We start from the raw sequence: 19,021 nt of genomic DNA on the forward strand, positions 1-19,021 counted from the left end.
ACCTCTGACATCCCCCTTGCACCTCCTTCTCAGCACCTTAAAACTATGCCTCCTTGTGTTAGCGACTTCACCCCTGGAAAATAGCCTCTGGCTATCCACACAATCAATGCCCCTCATTTTATACACCTCTATCAGGTCACCTCTCATCCTCTGTCACTCCAAAGAGAAAAGGCCAAGTTCACTCAGCCTATTCTCATAAGGCATGCTCCTCAATCCAGGCAACATCCTTGTAAATCTCCTCAGCACTCTTTCTATGATATCTGCCTCCTTCCTGTAGTGAGGTGACTAGAAATGAACACAGAAATCCAAGGGGGGTCTGACCAAAGTCTTATATACTGTAGCTGTAACATTACCTCATGGCTCTTGAACTCAGTCCCATGGTTGATGAATGCTAACACGCCATACTCCTTCTTAACAACACTGTTAACCTGCGTAGCAGCTCTAAGTGTCCTATGGACACAGAACCCAGATCTCTCTGATCCTCCACACTGCCAAGAGTCTTACCATTAATACTATATTCTGTCTTCAAATTTGACCTACCAAAATGAACCTCACACTTATCTGGGTTGAAGTCCATCTGCCACTTCTCAGCCCAGTTCTGCATTCTAGCGATGTCCTGCTGTAACCTCTGACAACCCTCCAGACTATCCACAACACCCCAACCTTTGTGTATCATAAATATTTTCTTTGATTAAACATTCTTGTTAATTTAAATAATTTGGTATGGGTTATATGTAAAAATGTGAATTACATGTGTACATCATCACCCACCATATTATATGTGCATGTCTCACTTAAAAGTAAAAACAAAGTTAGACTCTCATTCCCAGCTCCCTTGTTTTCCTTTCAATTGGTTTAATGCTTACAAAACAATACGTAGTCAACACGGCTTTGTGCATGGGAGATCATGTTTTACGAGCTTGAGTTTTTTTGATGAGGTGACCAAGAACGTTGATAAGTTCAGGGCAGCAGATTTATATGGACTTCAGTAAGGTCTTTGATAAAGTTCACACTGTAGGCTGCTCTACTAGGTGGATACGTGGAATCTAGGGAAAGCTAGCTAGATGAATACAAAATTGCCTTGATGGTAGAAAGTAGAGGGTCATTGTAGAAGGTTGTTTCGCAGACTGAAGGCCTGTGCCTTGGAGTTCTGTGCTGGGCTGTACTGTTTGTCATCAAAGTTCAAAGTAAATTTATTACCAATACTAACATGAGATCCATTTTCTTGTGGGAATTCACAGTAAATAGAAAGAAACACAAAAGAGTCAATGAAAAACTGCACATGACAGAGATGGACCAACAACCAATATGCAAAAGACCAGAAACTATGCAAATACAAAAGAAAAGAAAAAAATATATATCTATATCAATGATCTGGATCAGAACATACAAGGCATGGTCAGTAAGTTTGAAGATGACACTAAAATAGGTGCTATAATGGACAATGAAGTTTACAGGGAAATCTTGATCAGCTGAGTAATCCAAGGAATGACGAATGTTGTTTAATTCAGGTAATTGCAAGTGTTGCCTTTTGAAAAGTGGAGTTACAGGTGGACAGCATGCTGAAGAAGGCTTTTGATATGCTGCTTTTCATAAGACAGGGCAATGAATATAAAAATTGGTGTTCACAAAGAAAAGAAAATCTGCAGATGCTGGAAATCCAAACAATGCACACACAATGCTGGAGGAACTCAGCAGGCCAGGCAGCATCTATGAAAAAAGAGCACAATCTTGATGAAGGGTCTCTGCCCAAAACATTGACTGTACTCTTTTCCATAGATGCTACCTAGCCTGTTAAGTTCCTCCAGCATTGTGTGAGGTCATGGTGTTGTTGTATAGGATGCTGGTGAAACTGTACTTGCAATATTGTGTTCAGTTTTGGTCACCAGGGGAAACTATTACTAAACTTGAAAGAGTACAGAAAAGATTTACAAGGATGTTGACAAGACGTGAGTGTCTGAGTTATAGGGAGAGGTTGGACAGGCCAGGACTTTATTTCTTTGAGTGCAGGAGAGAGGGATGATCTTAAAGTGATGTTAGGGTAAAGGAACCATGGTTGACAAGAGATGTGGAACATTTAGTCAAGATGAAGAAGGAAGCTTATTTAAGGTTTAGGAAGCAAGGATCAGACAGGCTGTTAGAGAATTACAAAGTCACTGAGAAAGAGCTGAAGAATAGACTTAGGAGAGCTACAGGGGTCACAATAATCCTCTGGGAAGTAAGATTAAGGAAAACCCCCAAGGCATTCTACATGTATGTGAAGAACAAGAGGATGGCAAGAGTGAAGGTAGGATAGATCAGACATGGAGGAGGAAACATGTGCCTGGAATCAGGGGTGATAGGAGACACCTTTAATGAATACTTTGCTTCAGTATTCACTAGTGATGGGGCCCTTGACATTTGTGAGGACAGCATAGAACAGGCTGATATGCTGGAACATGTTGATATTAAGAAAGAGGATGTGCTAGAACTTCTGAAAAACATTAGTATGGATAAGTCCTTAGTGCCAGACGGAATATGCCTCAGGTTACTACAGGAAGTGAGGGAAGAGATTACTGCAGTTTTGGGGACAATCTTTGTGTACTCATTGACTACAGGGAATAGTACCAGATGATTGGAAGGTGGTAAATGTTATTCCTTAGTTCAAGAAAGGAAGTTGGGTTCCTGAGAATTATACTGTAGATCAGTGAGTCTTACTTCAGTGGTGGGCAAATTATTGGAGAGGATTCTTAGAGGCAGGATTAATGAGCATTTAGACAATCATAGTCTGCTGAGGGATAGTCAACATGGCTCTGAGGACAGGTCATGACTCATGAGCTGGATGTGACAAAGTGCATTGATGAAAGTAGAGTAGCGGTATATGTGGAATTTAGTGAGGCATTTGTTAAGGTTCCCCATGGTAAGTTCATTCAGAAAGCCAGGAGGCATGGGATTCAAGGAAAGTTGGTTGTGTAGATTCAGAATTGGCTTGCCTATAGAAGGCAGAGAGTGGTAGTAGATGGAGATTATTCTGCCTGGAGGTCGATGACCAGTGGTGTTCCACAGGGATCTGTTCTGGGACCCAAACTGTTTGTGATTTTTTTTACAAATGACTTAGATGGGAAGATGGAAGGGTGGTTTGGTAAGTCTGCAGACGACATGAAGGTTGGTGGAGTTGTGGATAGCATTAAGGGTTGTTGTAGGTTATCATGGGACATTGACAGGATGCAGAGCTGGGCTGAGAAGCAACAGAAAAAGTGTGAAGTGATTCATTTTACAAGATCTGATTTGAAGGCAGAATACAAGTTTAATGTCAGGATTCTTGGCAGTGTGGACAGTCAGAGAGATCAGGTCCAGAGATCCCTCAGAAGTTACCATGCAAGTTGATAGGGTTGTCAAGGTGCATGGTGCATCATTAGTTGGGGGATTTAGTTCGAGAGCTGTGAAGTGATGTTGCAGCTCTGTAATACCTTGTTTAGACCACATTTGGAATAAGCTGTATGATTCTATGATCTTGATAGTGGATGCTCCAAGTCTGCCAGGCGCTAATGTGTAGCCTAGATGCAGTGTTTGATGTAAATGATACTGCAACCTCATTGCACTAGCAGTGCAAGGGTTAAACATCTATAGTAATGGATGGAGTGTACCATATATAAATGAGGTCATCCATTGTTGGAAATAAGAAAAAGACAGCATTTTTAAAAGTTCAGAGATTAAACTATGTCAGTGTTCAGGAAGATGTGGGCAACATTTTACACAAAACATAAAGTTTACCTGCAGGGACAGCAAGGAATTTTGGTGGTAAAATGTATGCTAGATTTTATTGAGTACAAAATGGAATGGCACAGTCGTCTTAGAGTGGAAATGAACCAGATTAGGCCTATCAAGGCACTGTCGAATATTGAAAGACCTAGATAGAGTGGACGTAGAGATGTTTTCCTATAGTGGGGAAGATCCACGACTAGGATCACAATAGAAGGATGTCCCTTTAGAACAGAGATTAGGAGGAATTTCTTTAGCCAGAGAGTGGTGTATCTGTGAAATTCATTACCACAGACAGCTGTGGAGGCCAATTCATTAGGTATATTTAAAGTGGAGGTTAGTACGTTCTTCATTAGTAAAGGTGTCAAAAAGGTTATGGGGAGAAGGCAGGATTATCCGGTTGAGAGGGATAATAAATCAGACATAATGGAATGGTGGAGCAGACCCAATGGACAGAATGGCCTAATTCTGCTCTAAGGTTTGGAGGTAAGAGTGAAATATACAAAATCCTTACAAGTCTAGATAGTGTAAATGGAAAGACAATTTTCCCCTGGAAGGAGTATCTTGACCTTGGATTGTGTCCTCAGAAAAAGCAACTGGCCATTTAGGATAGGGGTGTGAAGAAATTTCTTCACCCAGAAGGTGGTGACTTTTTAGAATTTTCTACACCAGGGAACTGTGGAGGCACTCACAAATTTTTACAGATCTTCAGTGGAGAGCATCTGACTGGCTGCATCATCATCTGGTATGGGGGCTACTGCACAGGATTGAAGTAAGTTGCAGAGAATTCTAAACTTAGTCAGCTCCATCATAGGCACTTGCCTCTGTAGTATCCAAGAAAGGATCAAAAAGGCAGCATTTCTTCAATAAGGACCCCCACCATCCAGGACGTGCCCTCTTCTCATTGTTACCATTGGAAAGGAGTTACAGAAGCGTGAAGCCACATACTCAGTGATTCAGGAACAGCTTCTTCCCCTCAGCCACCTAATTTCTGAATGGACATTGAACCCATGAACATTACCTCATTACATTTTTTTAAAAATTCTGTTTTTGCACTACTTATTTAATTTAACGATTTAATATACACAGTTGCAAGAAAAAGTTTATGAACCTTCTTCAATCAGTGAGATGAGATTCAAGGTGTGGGTTGTAGAGATTCCCTGCCCTATTTTAAAAAATGACATAAAGTCCAGGTTACTGACAGAGCCTGCTCTTCTCAAGGAAGATCTGTTTATCTGCACCATTCCTTGATCAAAATAACTTCCAAAGAACCTTAGAAAAATTGTAGAGATGCAAGAAGCTGAAAAGGCTACAAAAGCATTTTCAGAGACCTGAATGTTCATCAGTCCACAGGAAAAGAAATTCTCCACAAATGGAGGAAACTCAAATACTGTTGCTGCTCTCCCTAGGAGTGGGCATCCTGCGAAGATCACAAGCTTCAATGCCAAAGGAGATGAAAAAGAACTCAAAGGGTAACAACAGAAGACTTGCAGAAATCTCTAGAACTTGCTAAAGTCTCTGTTCATGTGTCCACTATAGGAAAAACACTGAACAAGAATGGTGTTCATGGAAGGGCACCACGGAGGAAACCACTGCTCTCCAAAAAAAACTTGCTGCATGTCTCAAGTTTGCAAAAAACTACCTGGATGCTCCACAATACTTCTGCGATAATGTTCAGATGAGACAAAAGTTCAATTTTCTTTGTCAGAAATGCACGTTGCTATGTTTGGAAAAAAAGGGTATTGCACAACAATACCAAAACCTCAACGCGACTGTAATTCAATTTTTTTCCCTCTATTATCAAGTAGATTATATTTCTATATTGTACTGCTGCCACAGAGTTAACAAATTTCACAATGTATGCAGGTGGTACTAAACCCAATTCTGAATCTGTCTGAGCAATAAGGAAAATTGCCCAGATATGGCCTGTTCACAAAGCAGGACAAATGCCTGACTAATTACACCCTATTTAATCTACTCTCAATACTAGTAGCTAATAGAACCAGTGCCTCACAACACCAGAGACCAGGGTTCAATCTTGAACTCGTGCTGTCTGTGTGAAGTTTGTACGTTCTCCTGTGATTGCATTGGTGTCCTCCGGGTGCTCTGGTTTCCTCCCACATTGCAGACTGGGACACTAATTGGCCACTGTGAATCTCTCCCAGTGCTTGTTGAGTGGAGGTTGAGAGCAGCATGGGGACAATTTTAAAAATGGAGTCATGTAAATGAGTGGTTGATGGCTGGCACGGACTCACTGGCTGAAGAGCATGTTTCTATGCTGCATTTCTCGATAACTCAAAGTGATTGAAAGTGTCATTGACCATACTATCACACAACATCAATAGCCTGTTCACCATCCCCAGTTAGAGTTTCACCAGGAACACACTGTTTCACCAACTACAGACCAAAGAACTGGATTTCCAGAGGAGAGAGTGACTGCCCTTGACATCCAGGGAGCGTTTCACTGAGTATGGCATCAAAGAGCTCTGATAAATTGAAGTCAATGGGAACAGGAGGTACAGTAAAGATTCCAGTGGCTGGAGTCACATCTCGGACAAAGAAAGGAGGTTGTGATTCTTGGAGGTCAATCAGTTCAGCCCAGGGTATCAGTGCAAAAATTCTTCTGGGCAGTGTTCTGGATTCAGCTGTTTCATCAAAGGCCCAGTCCATCCCAGGAAAGTTCCACCTCAACACTGAGCACACCTACAAGGAGCGCTGCCACAAGAAAGCAACACCCATCATCAAACACTCCCATAATCCAGGCCATGCTCTCCTCTCAGTACTACCATCAGGCAGCAGATACTTCCGGAGCACCTAGGGGTGACTTGTGTAGCAGCAGGACTCTCAATGGATACGATTAAATATTCTCGTTTCAGCCTGATACAGCTAAAAGCATGACTGCTTCCAAGATCAGTACAGTTAACAAAGATGTCTTAATGTGTTTAAACAAACTATTGCTGCTTAAAACTGATGGATTCGTTCTCATAGGATTCCAGGCAGGAAACGTGGCTGCAAGTCAGGGATACAAGTGTGTTTCAGGAAATGGGGATTTTAAACTCCCAGTACCGACTATCTTACTGGCAAACATGCAGTCTCTGGTGAATAAAACCAATGATCTCAGAGCTAGATCTTCAGGATAGTTCTATAGGGTCTCTCAAAAGCAGAGGTGGAGGAGTATACCTCATGATCAACTCTTCTTGGTGCACAAATATATCAGTGCTGTCCCAATTCTGCTCACTAGAACTGGAATATCTAGTAGTTAAATGCCGTCCTTTTTACCACGGGAGTTCTCCAAGGTCAGTTTGGTAGCAGTTTACATTCCACCTCAGGCCAATGTCAATCAGGCTTTAGATGATCTGAGCAATGGGATCAACATGCACAAACAGCGCACCCTAACGCCTTCACCATCATTTTGAGGGATTTTAACGAGGCCAGTCTGAAAAAATCACTAAGCAGTTACCATCAACAGATCACTTGCAATACCAGAGGAAGAAACACACTAAACCATTGTTACACCATCATCAAGAATGCCTACCGTGCTATTCCACGCCCTCACTTCAGGAAGTCTGATCACCTGGCTGTACTTCTACTCCCTGAGTATAGACAGAGACTGAAGACTGCAGCACCAGCAGTGAGGACCAAGAAGGTTTGGACAAGGGAAGCACAGGAGCACTTACAGGACTATTTTGAATCAGTGGATTGGACTGTATTCAGGAATTCATCTTCAAACCTGGATGAGTATGCTGCAGTTGTTACCGACTTCATTAAAACCTGTGTGGATAAATGTGTGTCCACAAAGACTTACTGTACATTTGCAAACCAAAAGCTGTGGATGAACCAGGAGGTACATCATCTACTGAAGGCTAGATCTGTGGCATTCAAGTCTGGCAACCCAGGCCTGTACCAGAAAACCAGGTATGATTTGCGGAGGGCTATTTCAAGGGCGAAGAGACAATTTAGAATGAGATTGGATGCGACATCCGATGTATGACAATTTTGGCAGGGTTTGCAAGGCATTACTTCCTGCAAAGCAAAACCCAATAGCATGAATAGCAGCGATGCTTCACTACCAGATGAACTCAATGCCTTCTATGTCCACTTTGTTCATCGACTATAGCTCAGCATTTAATAGCATCATTCCCACAATCCTGATTGAGAAGTTACAGAACCTGGGCCTCTGTACCTCCTTCTGCAGATGGATCCTCAGCTTCCTAACTGGAAGACCACAATATGTGCGGATTGGTGATAACATATCCTCCTCGCTGACGATCAACACTGGTGCCTGTCAGGGATGTGTGCTTAGCCCACTGCTCTACTCTCTCTATACCCAAGATCATGTGGCTAGGCATAGCTTAAATACCATCTATAAATTTGCTGATGATACAACCATTGTTGGTAGAATCTCAGATGGTGACGAGAGGGTGTACAGGAGTGAGATATGCCAACTAGTGGAGTGGTGTTACAGCAACAACCTGGCACTCAATGTCAGTAAGATGAAAGCTGATTGTGGACTTCAGGAAGGGTAAGACAAAGTAACACATACCAATCCTCATAGACGGATCAGAAGTGGAGAGAGTGGGCAGTTTCAAGTTCCTGGGTGTCAAGATCTCTGAGGAACTATCCTGGTCCCAACATATTGATGCCGTTATAAAGAAGGCAAGACAGTGACTATACTTCATTAGAGGTTTGAAGAGATTTGGTATGTCAATAAATACACTCAAAAACTGCTATAGATGTACCATAGAGAGCATTCTGACAGGCCGCATCACTGTCTGGTATGGAGGGGCTATTGCACAGGACCGAAAGAAGCTGCTGAGGGTTGTAAATTTAGTCGGCTCCATCTTGGGTACTAGCCTACAAAGTACCCAGGACATCTTCAAGGAGCAGTGTCTCAGAAAGGCAGTGTCCATTATTAAGGACCTCCAGCACCCAGGGCATGCCCTTTTCTCACTGTTACCATCAGGCAGGAGGTACAGAAGCCTAAAGGTACACACTCAGTGATTCAGGAACAGCTTCTTCCCCTCTTCTTCTGATTCCTAAATGGACATTGAACCCTCAAACACTACCTCACTTTTTAAATATATTATTACTGTTTTTGTATGATTTTTAATCTACTCGATATATGTATACTGTAACTGATTGATTGATTTATTATTATTATTTCTCTTCTAGATTATGTATTGCATTGAACTGCTGCTGCTAAGTTAACACATTTCATGACACATGCCGGTGATAATAAACCTGATTCTGAGCTTTGGGTCTCACATTACCGAGTTCAGGAATAGTTATGACCCTACAACCATCGGGCTCCTGAACCAGCTTGGATAACTTCACTCATCACAGATTTACTTTCAAGGACTCTACAACTCAGATTTTCAGAATTATTTATGTTTTATTTGCACAATTTATCTGTTTGTTTGTCTTTGTGTATGGATTTCATAAATACTATTGTATTTCTTTATTTTCCTGTAAATGCCTGTCAGAAAATGGATTATAAGGTAGTTTATGTAAACATACATGTTCTCTGATAATAAATTTACTTCGACTTTTGCCTTGACTTTGCGTCTATCAGAAGGTCAGATGTGTGGATGTTCACTGATCAGAGTACAATGCTCAATCCCATTTGTAACTGCTCGGTAAATGAAGGAAGAAAGATGTGACGGGCTTAGAGAAAGCACAGAAAAGACCGACTGAAATGAATCCTTGAAGTTTTTAAGTTTGGTGAATCTATGTCGTTAGTTGAATAGATCCAGGCCCCAGAGCGCACTGATTCGGCTGAATGTGATACTTGGATGGAGACTTAAGCGCCGTGCTGAATTGGAAAGTTCAGTTACAGGCCGAATCGAGGTGGCGAGGTTCGGGCACCTGAGCATATTGAGGTGATTGAACACAATGTTTGGACATCAGTTTAGGCGCCGGGCCAGATTGAAAAGGTCAGGGTGTCGGGGCCCACGGCAAGTGACAGACCAGTTCAGCTCGCTGCTCCTCGAGGTTTGCTCGGCTTGGCATTGAACTTCAGTTCTGAATGCTATTTGCTTGTGCTTTTTTTCCTTCTGCATATTGGGAGCTTGATGGTCTTTTTTTAAATATGGGTTCTTTTGGGTTTCCTTGTTTCGCAGCTGCCTGTTGGGAGACGAATCTCAAGGTTGTATAATATATACATATTTTGTACTTTAAACTTTGACTAGATTATAGAAGCTTGGCGCTATTCCCTTCAGAACAGGAAAGGTCACGGGAAGATCTGATAGAGATAGAAGGTCTTGAAGGGTATGGACAGAGTAGAAAGAAAAACTGTTCCAACTGATAGAGGGGTTAAGAACTAGGGGTCATAGAATAAAGATCATTGACCACTAAAAACAAAAGTAACAAGTGGAAAATCTTATTTATGCAGAGAGTGGATTGCATGGCCAGGATTAATAGAGGGGCAGATTCAACTGTTACTTTGAGAGGGGATCCAGAAAGAAAAGAATTGCCCTGCTCTTGGGAGAGGCTGTGAGAGCAGGGGTCACTGCATTACTCCAGTGTACAGACTCAATGGGCAAAACTGACTTAACTCCTGCTGCAACAATTCTTTGTGATTCTGAAAACTGGAAGATTTCAGTTAAGCGCCTCTCAACCTTACATCCAATCAGAAAACTCCAGAGTTTCAAAACTTGCTTAAATGATTGGTCTCGTTTTTTTAAGGAAAGCATTTATTTTCAATTGCTTTAGAAGTATTTTCATACCAACACTTCTTTTAGTAGTAACCTATAATAAGTAGTAACTGTAGTTCTTTTCCCACTCCAGGAATGAGAGGGTTAACATATGAGGAACGTTTGACCGCTCTTGGACTGTACTCCTTGGAGTTTAGAAGAATGAGGGGGGAGCTCCTAGAAACATTTCAAATGTTGAAAGGCATGGACAGAGTGGATGTGGCAAAGTTGTTTCCCATGGTGGGGGAGACTAGTACGAGAGGGCATGACTTAAGGATTGAAGGGCGCCCATTCAGAACAGAGATGTGAAGAAATTTTTTTTAGCCAGAGGGTGGTGAATCTGTGGAATCTGTTGCCACAGGTGACAGTGGAGGCCAAGTCATTGGGTGTATTTAAGGCAGAGATTGAAAGGTATCTGAGTAGCCAGGGCATCAAAGGTGAGAAGGCTGTGGAGTGGGGCTAAATGGGAGAATGGATCAGCTCGTGATAAAATGGCAGGCCGAATAGCCGACTTCTGCTCCTTTGTCTTATAGTCTAAAATTAATAAGTCTCAAGTAGAAATGATTAAAAGGCTGTGTTTTAAAAAAAGAGTTAATTAATAAAAGCTGTGTAATACAGAACTGATTCCCAGTGCAGACAGCTTAATACACAGATCGGGCAAGAGGTTCATCTCATACTTTGCATTCGTTGGCTGGAGAATGTGTCTGTCAATCAAACGTTCATCACTGGTGTGAGCTGTAGCAGAGGATGCTGAGACAAAACCCCACTTCGCCCACTGCTGCTGAGGGTCCCGAAATTCAGCATCAAGCTCTGCCTCTTCAGGTTGCTGAGGACAATGGAATTATTTGATGCCAAACTCGCTCTGGTCCTGGAAAAGAAGTTCCAGTTAAAGAATTATCGGAGTTATCGTTTCTATACTCTGCAACTTAAGAAATATCATAGGGTGATGCAAGGAGGGCAATCAGTTTATACCATCTGATGATGCTATCTTCATTGGTTCAATCTTCTCCTCATTACTGTGGCTCTGTAAAGCATTACCTTTTTGGTATTTATTCAGTTACACAAAGGTTAGTATTGAATCCATTTCCACTACCCTATTATAGCACACATAGATCATAACTCACCATTGCTCTCTCCCTCCACACTCATACCATGAAGTGAGGCTACTGAAGGTGCTGGGCCACCTGAAAGCTGAAGGGTTAAAACTTTCCCTGGACAAGTGCCAGTTCTGCAAGATGTCTGTCAGCTATGTTGGGCACATAGTCTCACGGGATGGAGTAGCTAAGTATTCATCTAAGATAGAGGCAGTGACCACACGGCCAAGGCCCCAGACTGTGAGCACTTTGCACTCGTTCCTTGGGTTCTGTGGTTCCTATTTGAGGTTCGTGAGGAGCTAGGCGAAAGTGAGTCACCCTTTAAATCAGCTTCTGTGTGGTTACCCTCCTCTGGGGATGAAAGGGAGGAGGACAAAAGGAGAGGAAGGTAAAGCATCTCTTAGCCTTTCAGAGCCTCTTGGAGTGAGGTGGGATGTGAAATGTGAAGCGGCCTTTCAGTTGCTGAAGGAGCTGCTGACACAGGTGCCTTTGTTGGCTTCTGTGGACCCCCAATTGCCGCATGTGCTGCATACGAATGCCAGCCAAGAGGGTTTAGGGGGCGTCCTATATCAGGATCAGGGCAACCGGTTGAGGCCTGTTGCATTTTTCAGTCGGAGTCTGTCACCCTCCGAGAAAAACTATCCCACTCACAAGTTGGAATTTCTGGTGTTAAAATGGGTGGTGCTGGATAAGTTGAGTGACTATCTTTACAGGGCCAAGTTTGAGGCAAGGACGGTCAACAACCCTCTAACTTGTATCCTGACTTGGCGAAACTGGATGCCACAGGCCATCGGTGGTTGGTGGTGTGTCTGCCTATGATTTCAGCCTGAAGTACTGGCCGGGGAGCCGGAACATTGATGCAGATGCTTTGTCCCGACAGGTGCATGAGGGACTGGACAGGGACAAGGAGAGCGCTCCTGCCCCAGGGGTGAAGGCCATGTGTCAGTTTGCCATCACCGCGAAGACAGAGGGAAAGGAGGGTCAGGACTGAGCGGTGGATGAATTGGGAGTTTCGGATGACGCCATTTCAGAAATTTACTGTAACCTGACTGCTCTGAAGACAAAGCAGATACCAGAATTGAGTTTTGGGGGAGTGGCAACTGCTCAGCAAGATGACCCGGGCATCGGTACCGTTTGGTCAGCGGTCAAAAAGGGAGACATGGCTCAAGTGGAAAAGACGAAACACGCTGCAAAGCCTCCATTACTGAGGGAATGGCCCAGGTTGGAGCTGAGGAACCAGATGTGTCACGTCACCTCTGGACCAACCTCAGCATTCCCTGCTGGCTCTGCCTGAGAAGTACCAGAGAGTTGTGTTGAAGTCACTTCATGATGACTCTGGACATTTTGGGGTTGAAAAGACCTATGGATTGCTCAGAAACCAGTTTTACTGGCTCCAAATAAAGCCGGAGCTCAAAGAATACTGTAAGTTGTCCTTTCGATGTGTACGGAGCTGCCTATGTGGGCAGCTCCCTTTGACCCACTTGCAGAGTGCAGGGGGCCCCTGGAACTGGTGTGTATGGATTTCCTGTCAATAGAACCAGATGCCAGCAATATGGTGAATGTCTTAGTCATCATGGATCACTACACCAGATATGCACAGGCTTTTCCTACCAAGGACCAGAGGGCATCTATGGTGGCAAAAGTGTTATGGGAGAAGTATTTCATTTACTATGGCCTCCCGGGCAGATACATAATGATCAGGAATGGGTTTTCAGGATTAGGCTCATCCATGAGTTACTGAGACTACTTGGTGTCGAGAAGTCGAGGACTACACCTTAACACCCACAGGGTGATCCCCAGCCCGAGACGTTTAATTGGATCTTGCTAGACATGCTGAGAACCTTGGAGATCAGTAAGAAGAGCAGGTGGAGTCAACATATTGGGCATCTGGTTCACTGTTACAACTGTACCCGAAATGAAGCTACTGGGTACTTGCCATATTATCTGATGTTTGGGCGTGAGGTGAGTTTGCCCATTGATCTTTGTTTTGGGACTGATGAGGGTGACCTACCACCGAAGACTCATCTGAAGTATGTGTCTGATATGAGAAGAGGGCTGAAAAGGGCTTATGAACTAGCTGGGGTTGTGGCTGCCAAGCAGAATCAAGGAAATAAGAGGAGGTATGATCAAAAGGTCAGGTTCTCCCAACTCAAGCTGGGAGACTGAGTCCTCATAAGGAATTTGGGGCTACCTGGAAGCATAAGTTGCCTGACCACTGGGCAGTCACACCCTATGTGGTGGAGAGTCAAATGCCAAACCTACTAGTTTTCCGGGTGAAACCAGAGGATGGGAATGGGCCTGTCAAGATTCTCCACTGGAACCACCTTCTGCCTGTGGGACAAGAAGTACAGGTTGACCCAGAGCCCGACCTGGCGCCCACACCTAGTGAGAGGACCCTGCGGTGTCATGGGGCGACTCCAGGACCAACAGCAGGAGAGGTTAGACTGGCCCCTGCCCCCGAGTAGGATACTGGTTCAGAGGATGAGTACATGGGGGTGTGGTATATGTTGCCTTTTGCTAACTCCCCACTGATTGAGGAAGAGACTCGCAACCCTTCTCACGCTGAGTCAGGTGAAATTGGGGAGGGAGCTACCTGTGGACAGCCTAGGTTGCAGCGGGACCCTGCAAAGGATGAAGCGGGGCTCAACCAAGGGGTCCGAGTTGCAGGTGGGCATGAGTGATAGGCTGGGGGAGGCCACGCCAGGTAGACCAGAAGTATCCCCAGTAGTGTTGGAACATGAAGAGGTAGATGAGGAAGGACAGAGGTCTCTGAGTTAGGAGACCATCGGATAGGTTGGCCTATGTAGCAGGGGAGAGCAGAGTGTGGCCCCTACCGCTGTGGGCAGCTATGTCACTGCCTTTTACACCTGGGTTGGACTTTGTACTTTGTAGGAAGGGTTGGCAAATTATCTCAAAGTCATGAGGATGTGACTAAATTTGGTGGGGGTGGGGGGAGAGTGTAATGCCTGGGAAAGGTTTCACTGCTAGTGTAATGGTTTCTCTGTAGCAGCACTGTTTGGGTTAGGAATAGAGATAATGGGGGCTTTGGAATGTGCACCGTCCAATGAAGGGAGCGTTTTCTTTCTCGTGTGCCCAAGAGCGTGTGATTCATGGTCTTTTGTTTGGCAGAAGATGGAGATAGAAGTTGCCGGAACAGAGAGGTCGTAGACTGCAGGACGGAGTGGACTTGGAATGGGGTCGGGAGTTGACAACGCCCAGGGGAAATCGGTGGAGAACGAACAGACAGGAAAACCATGAACTTCAATGAGCACATTAGACTGTTTCATTAAAATGGGCCCTTTCTCTTTGTTTTCTTTACTAACCCTATAGTCAAATTAAGAAATATAAAGCTGAATCATTTAATTGCATATGGTGTATTGTCTGATATTTCATGGTACTGATTTGTAACAGGGTAACACATCACACAGCATCCATACAAACAAGATTTCACGTTTGGCGGGGCTGGAGACTGTCTTCCCCTAGACTAATGCTGCTGGCCAAACAATAGGGTTACACGTTAATCTATCAGAAAAGGCAAAGACTATAACACTGATCTGGATGGTGACAGAATATTATTTTACTCCTTGAGAAAACTATTGTCTGCTCTCTGAGTGAATTATGTAACCACCCAGTCAATAACTTATTCACCCTATTACCAATTTTGCTAGTAAATCTGTTCAGACACCATCTTGAATCTAAAATAAACATGACTTGCACTGCTCTTAATTAAAATAAATAACAATTGCAACTGCAAATCATGTTTATTTTAGTCCTTACTTCCAAGGACTCTTTGTCCATCTTGGCCCCTAACAAGATAACTGTATTAGTTCATCCCTTTGTATTCTTTTTGCTAAATTATGAATTTATACTGACCATTTTAATGCTTTATTTTGGTTTATCTTCTGATAATCCAGGCAGGTTCTGCCCTTCTCTCATCAGACCATCTGTACCAAATCCATTACCTCTTAGAAGAAATTCCTGTTTAATATTTTACCTGCTAGTTCTCGACTCCAGGAACTATGGTTCAGAACTCGTTTCACCTCGAGGTTTCTTCCACACAATGACATTGAACTTGCATGTATATAGCACTTTTCCTAACATCAGGATGTCCTAAACTACTTTTCAGCCAGTGAAGAATTTTGGAAGCGTGGTCACTATGGCAATATTGGAAAGCAGCCACTCTAAACCTAAATGCCCAATTATCTTTTCCCAGATGCTCTGCCTCTGACACATCCCACAACATTTCCTATTGGATCTGGATCTTGCATCATTTGGGCAGGAATCACACTGGCCACAAGGGTTCTGTGACACACTTCAATAATTCCTCACACTCTTCAATCTATACACATTTCTTATTCCATTAGAGTAACTTAATGTCCCCAATTTTATTAAAGACCTTGAGTCTCTGCAGTTGGATTGCAACATTTCTCCTCTATCTTCTCCCACCTATTTGATCGCCTGTCCTGGACTGTACATCTAATGAATTTTAGCAGCTTGACTTCCTATTTCATTTCATTCTATGAGTACAAAGACAAACCGCCTTGAGTTTTGGACGTACTCACAACTCATACTTGGTGCCTGTTGGCCTGAGATTGGTTGTTAGTGAGTCTGGCAGTAAATCCATGGCCCAGGGATAATCCAGTACCCCAGCCACTTTAGGGCAAGATCACGCAAGCCACCACTTCAGACAGTAGCAGGCAACACAAGTTAGAGACAATCAAATCTGTATCTTTAAAATTCTCGGGAATTATTTGGCCAATATAAACATTTTTAATGTGTTTAATTAAATGTTTCAATGTCTCGTGTAAAATGTAATTTTAAACACACATCAAAACTCTTTGGCACCACTGAGATCCCTCCCCCAACCCTGGGTAGAGTTTCCAAGCAGCTCAGAGCTAAATCGATCTCTCGACCTCTCCATCTCCGACCCTGGTAAGATCTTTCTGAACCTGACTGACTCTTCAACCCCAAGCCCAGTGAAAACGTCTAGTATACTGACCGAGGTGAATCGATGCCACTGTCGCCGGTAATGCTTTTATTCTCCAGTGTCTCTAGGTGACTGTGCTCCTCTTGACTTGTTTGTGATAAGGCAACATCATGTGAATGGGGAGCAAACTCCATGTCAGGGTCCATGGTTCTCAGCTGGGCTTTTATTCCCCGATGGACAGCCCAGAGCTTGCGGCCATCTGGGTTTCCATCACCTTCACGGGGAGGGTTAGGAAGTGTCTCTGGTTCAGAGTCGGCAGCTACCACATCACAGTAATTAAACACACTGCTTGTCAGGTCTCTGTGCCCACCCGGATGCTCCGTTTCCTCCAGGTGGTCATACCCCAGCTGTGACGTTAACCCATGTTTGTGTATTTGTGCGTAGGGCTCGTCCTCAGACCAGGGCTTGGATGGTCCTAGACTCCCATTACTCCCTTCCAGCCAGCCTGTCGGTTGCTGCGTGCAGAACTTAGCATTTGTAGTTTGTGGTTCGTCCAGCAGGATCCTGGTCAAAGCCCAGTTCTCATTGGACAGCCTGGCTGATGAACCTTCTAGTTCTGTTTGACTAACAAAGCTGAGGGCAAGGGGAGGGCTGGAGAGCTGTGTGATTTCATCATCATCGTCATTGAGGTAAAGTGAACTGCAAGCATCATCTTCATCCAGCTCTCCCTGGTACAGAGTCTCATCGTTATCAGTAAAGGTCTCACTCTGTTCTTGGTCCCCACCAACCTCCGGCACGATGGCTGCCTGGGCATCCTCCTCACTGACTTGCCCTTGGGAAACCAACTGTGTGCTCGATCGATGAGGCAGGGCTCTCTCCACACTCCCAGAGCTCCCTGCTGCACGGAGGCCAGACGCTGTAGGGTTTTCCTGCCAACTACAGGGGAGAGGGCCGTCGATGTGGTTCACCTCCTGCCGGGCTTGCTCCTGCTCGAGGTGGATTGATCCTGAACTTTGGGCAGGTCGGCAGTGTTTCGACTGGTGATTCACCTTGGGCACCACGGGTATCTTGACCTTCCTCGGGCAATCCTGGGGTCGGCAGTCTGCTAGGAGCCCAGGGCGTGTGTAACCCAGCCGCCTGTGCTCCTTCTCTGGATGGCCTGTCCAGCTCTCCTCTGCTGAAGGGAGGCAGCAGCTGCCGCCGGGTTTAATGCTCCCCTGAGAACCCTCCCCCAGCGGGTCAGCACCCTTCGCTCCGGTTGGGTTGAGACACTGAGATACCCGTGCTGCCCTGCTGTGCCTCTCCATCCTCGTGTTCTTGAGCCGGGGGTTCTGAGAGCCATGCTGTTTGACTGAGGGGAGGTCCCTGGGAGGCAACCTGGAGAAAGGATTGTCAATTCTTCTCTTGTGGACGTGTGCAGTTGGAGTGTCGACCTGTGCGCTTTGCTCCCAGGACTGCTCCCTCTTGCTCCTTCTGGCCTTGTGTGATTCCTTTGCGCCGGGCCCCCCTGCAAGCCTGGACAGACCCTCCACGGAGTGGGTCTGAAGTGACTCCCTGCGCTTCAGCCGAGCCGACCTGACTCGCTGCTGCCCTCCGGCCAGCACCTTACGGGGGCTGCCCCTCGAGCGATGCCTCTGCTTACGGGCCAGCCACTCTGCTGAGCTGCTGCGGCATGCCGCGGGGTTCTCCCTTGCCAGCTTCTTCATCAGCAGAGTGTGCCTGATGAGGTTGTCCACCGTGAGCCCGGGGTTGATGCGTTTGATGATTTGGAGCTCGACATCTCGAGGAATGTCCCCTAGGCTGTTCTCATCAATAACAGGCCACTCCTCTGGAGGGAATTGGGCTGAGAAGGTCCCATACTCTCTCTTAGGACTTTCCTTCTTTGTGTTACGGCGGAACAGGCCAAGTCCAAACTTTCGGATGGGATTTCCTTTCTCTTTGGACCTGCTTGGTTCAGTACCCTGGTGGCCCATTGCCGTGGAGATAGCCCGGTGTTGGACTGAGGGCTTGGGCTCCCTGCAGATCCCCCTGTCTTGGGCGTCCAGCGGTGCATTGAAGCAGCAGCAGGAATCGCAGAGAGCCATTCCAGGGAGGCCTTTCCCCCTCGGTGTGTCCTCACAGCTCTCCACACTCACCAGGTAGGTGACAGGAGGCAGCGAGGGTGCGTGGTCCCCACTCAGCATCCAGGAGTGGTTCTGCTTCCCCACGTTCCCGGTAATGAAGTAAGTGTGTGAGGTGACGATGAAGTAGCCTTCCTCAGTGTGATAAATCTTCCTGTCCCGGATCAGAGTGCCCAGAGCATTATGAAGGATTTCCTGGGAAGGTGATGCTATACCTGCAAGGAGAATGAACGTATTCATTGACTTGGTTCGTAGGACAACGGCTATTGTCCTATGACAATAGGACAAGGGAGAAGGGAGAGTGTGTAGCTGAGGAGGAGCTGTGAGAACTTGCGAAAAGGGTGAAGATCTAAAAAAGAGACTAGGGGAAAGAAAGAAGGCCAGGAGTTCAACAGGGGACATCAGGAGCTCTAGATCTAGGGGCTTCCTAGATCTAGAGCTTCCTAG

The 19,021-nt window shown here is 45.1% G+C and overlaps 1 protein-coding gene across 2 annotated transcripts in view; it reads right to left on the reverse strand.

Annotated features, from left to right (window-relative positions):
* Positions 1 to 9,116: 9,116 nt before the first annotated feature.
* The window catches only part of stox1 (storkhead box 1), a 39,408-nt gene continuing 29,503 nt past the window's right edge, over positions 9,117 to 19,021 (reverse strand). For both annotated transcript variants that reach the window (XM_073027179.1, XM_073027180.1), the window contains exons 3-4: positions 16,527 to 18,789; positions 9,117 to 11,301 (exon numbers count right to left, since the gene is read on the reverse strand). In XM_073027179.1, the coding sequence (XP_072883280.1) occupies positions 11,145 to 11,301; positions 16,527 to 18,789 (2,420 nt within the window). In that variant the 3' untranslated portion in view covers positions 9,117 to 11,144. The remainder of the gene's footprint in view (positions 11,302 to 16,526; positions 18,790 to 19,021) is intronic.

Source organism: Hemitrygon akajei, chromosome 23 (genome assembly GCF_048418815.1).
Source record: "Hemitrygon akajei chromosome 23, sHemAka1.3, whole genome shotgun sequence".
NCBI classification, from domain to species: Eukaryota; Metazoa; Chordata; class Chondrichthyes; order Myliobatiformes; family Dasyatidae; genus Hemitrygon; species Hemitrygon akajei.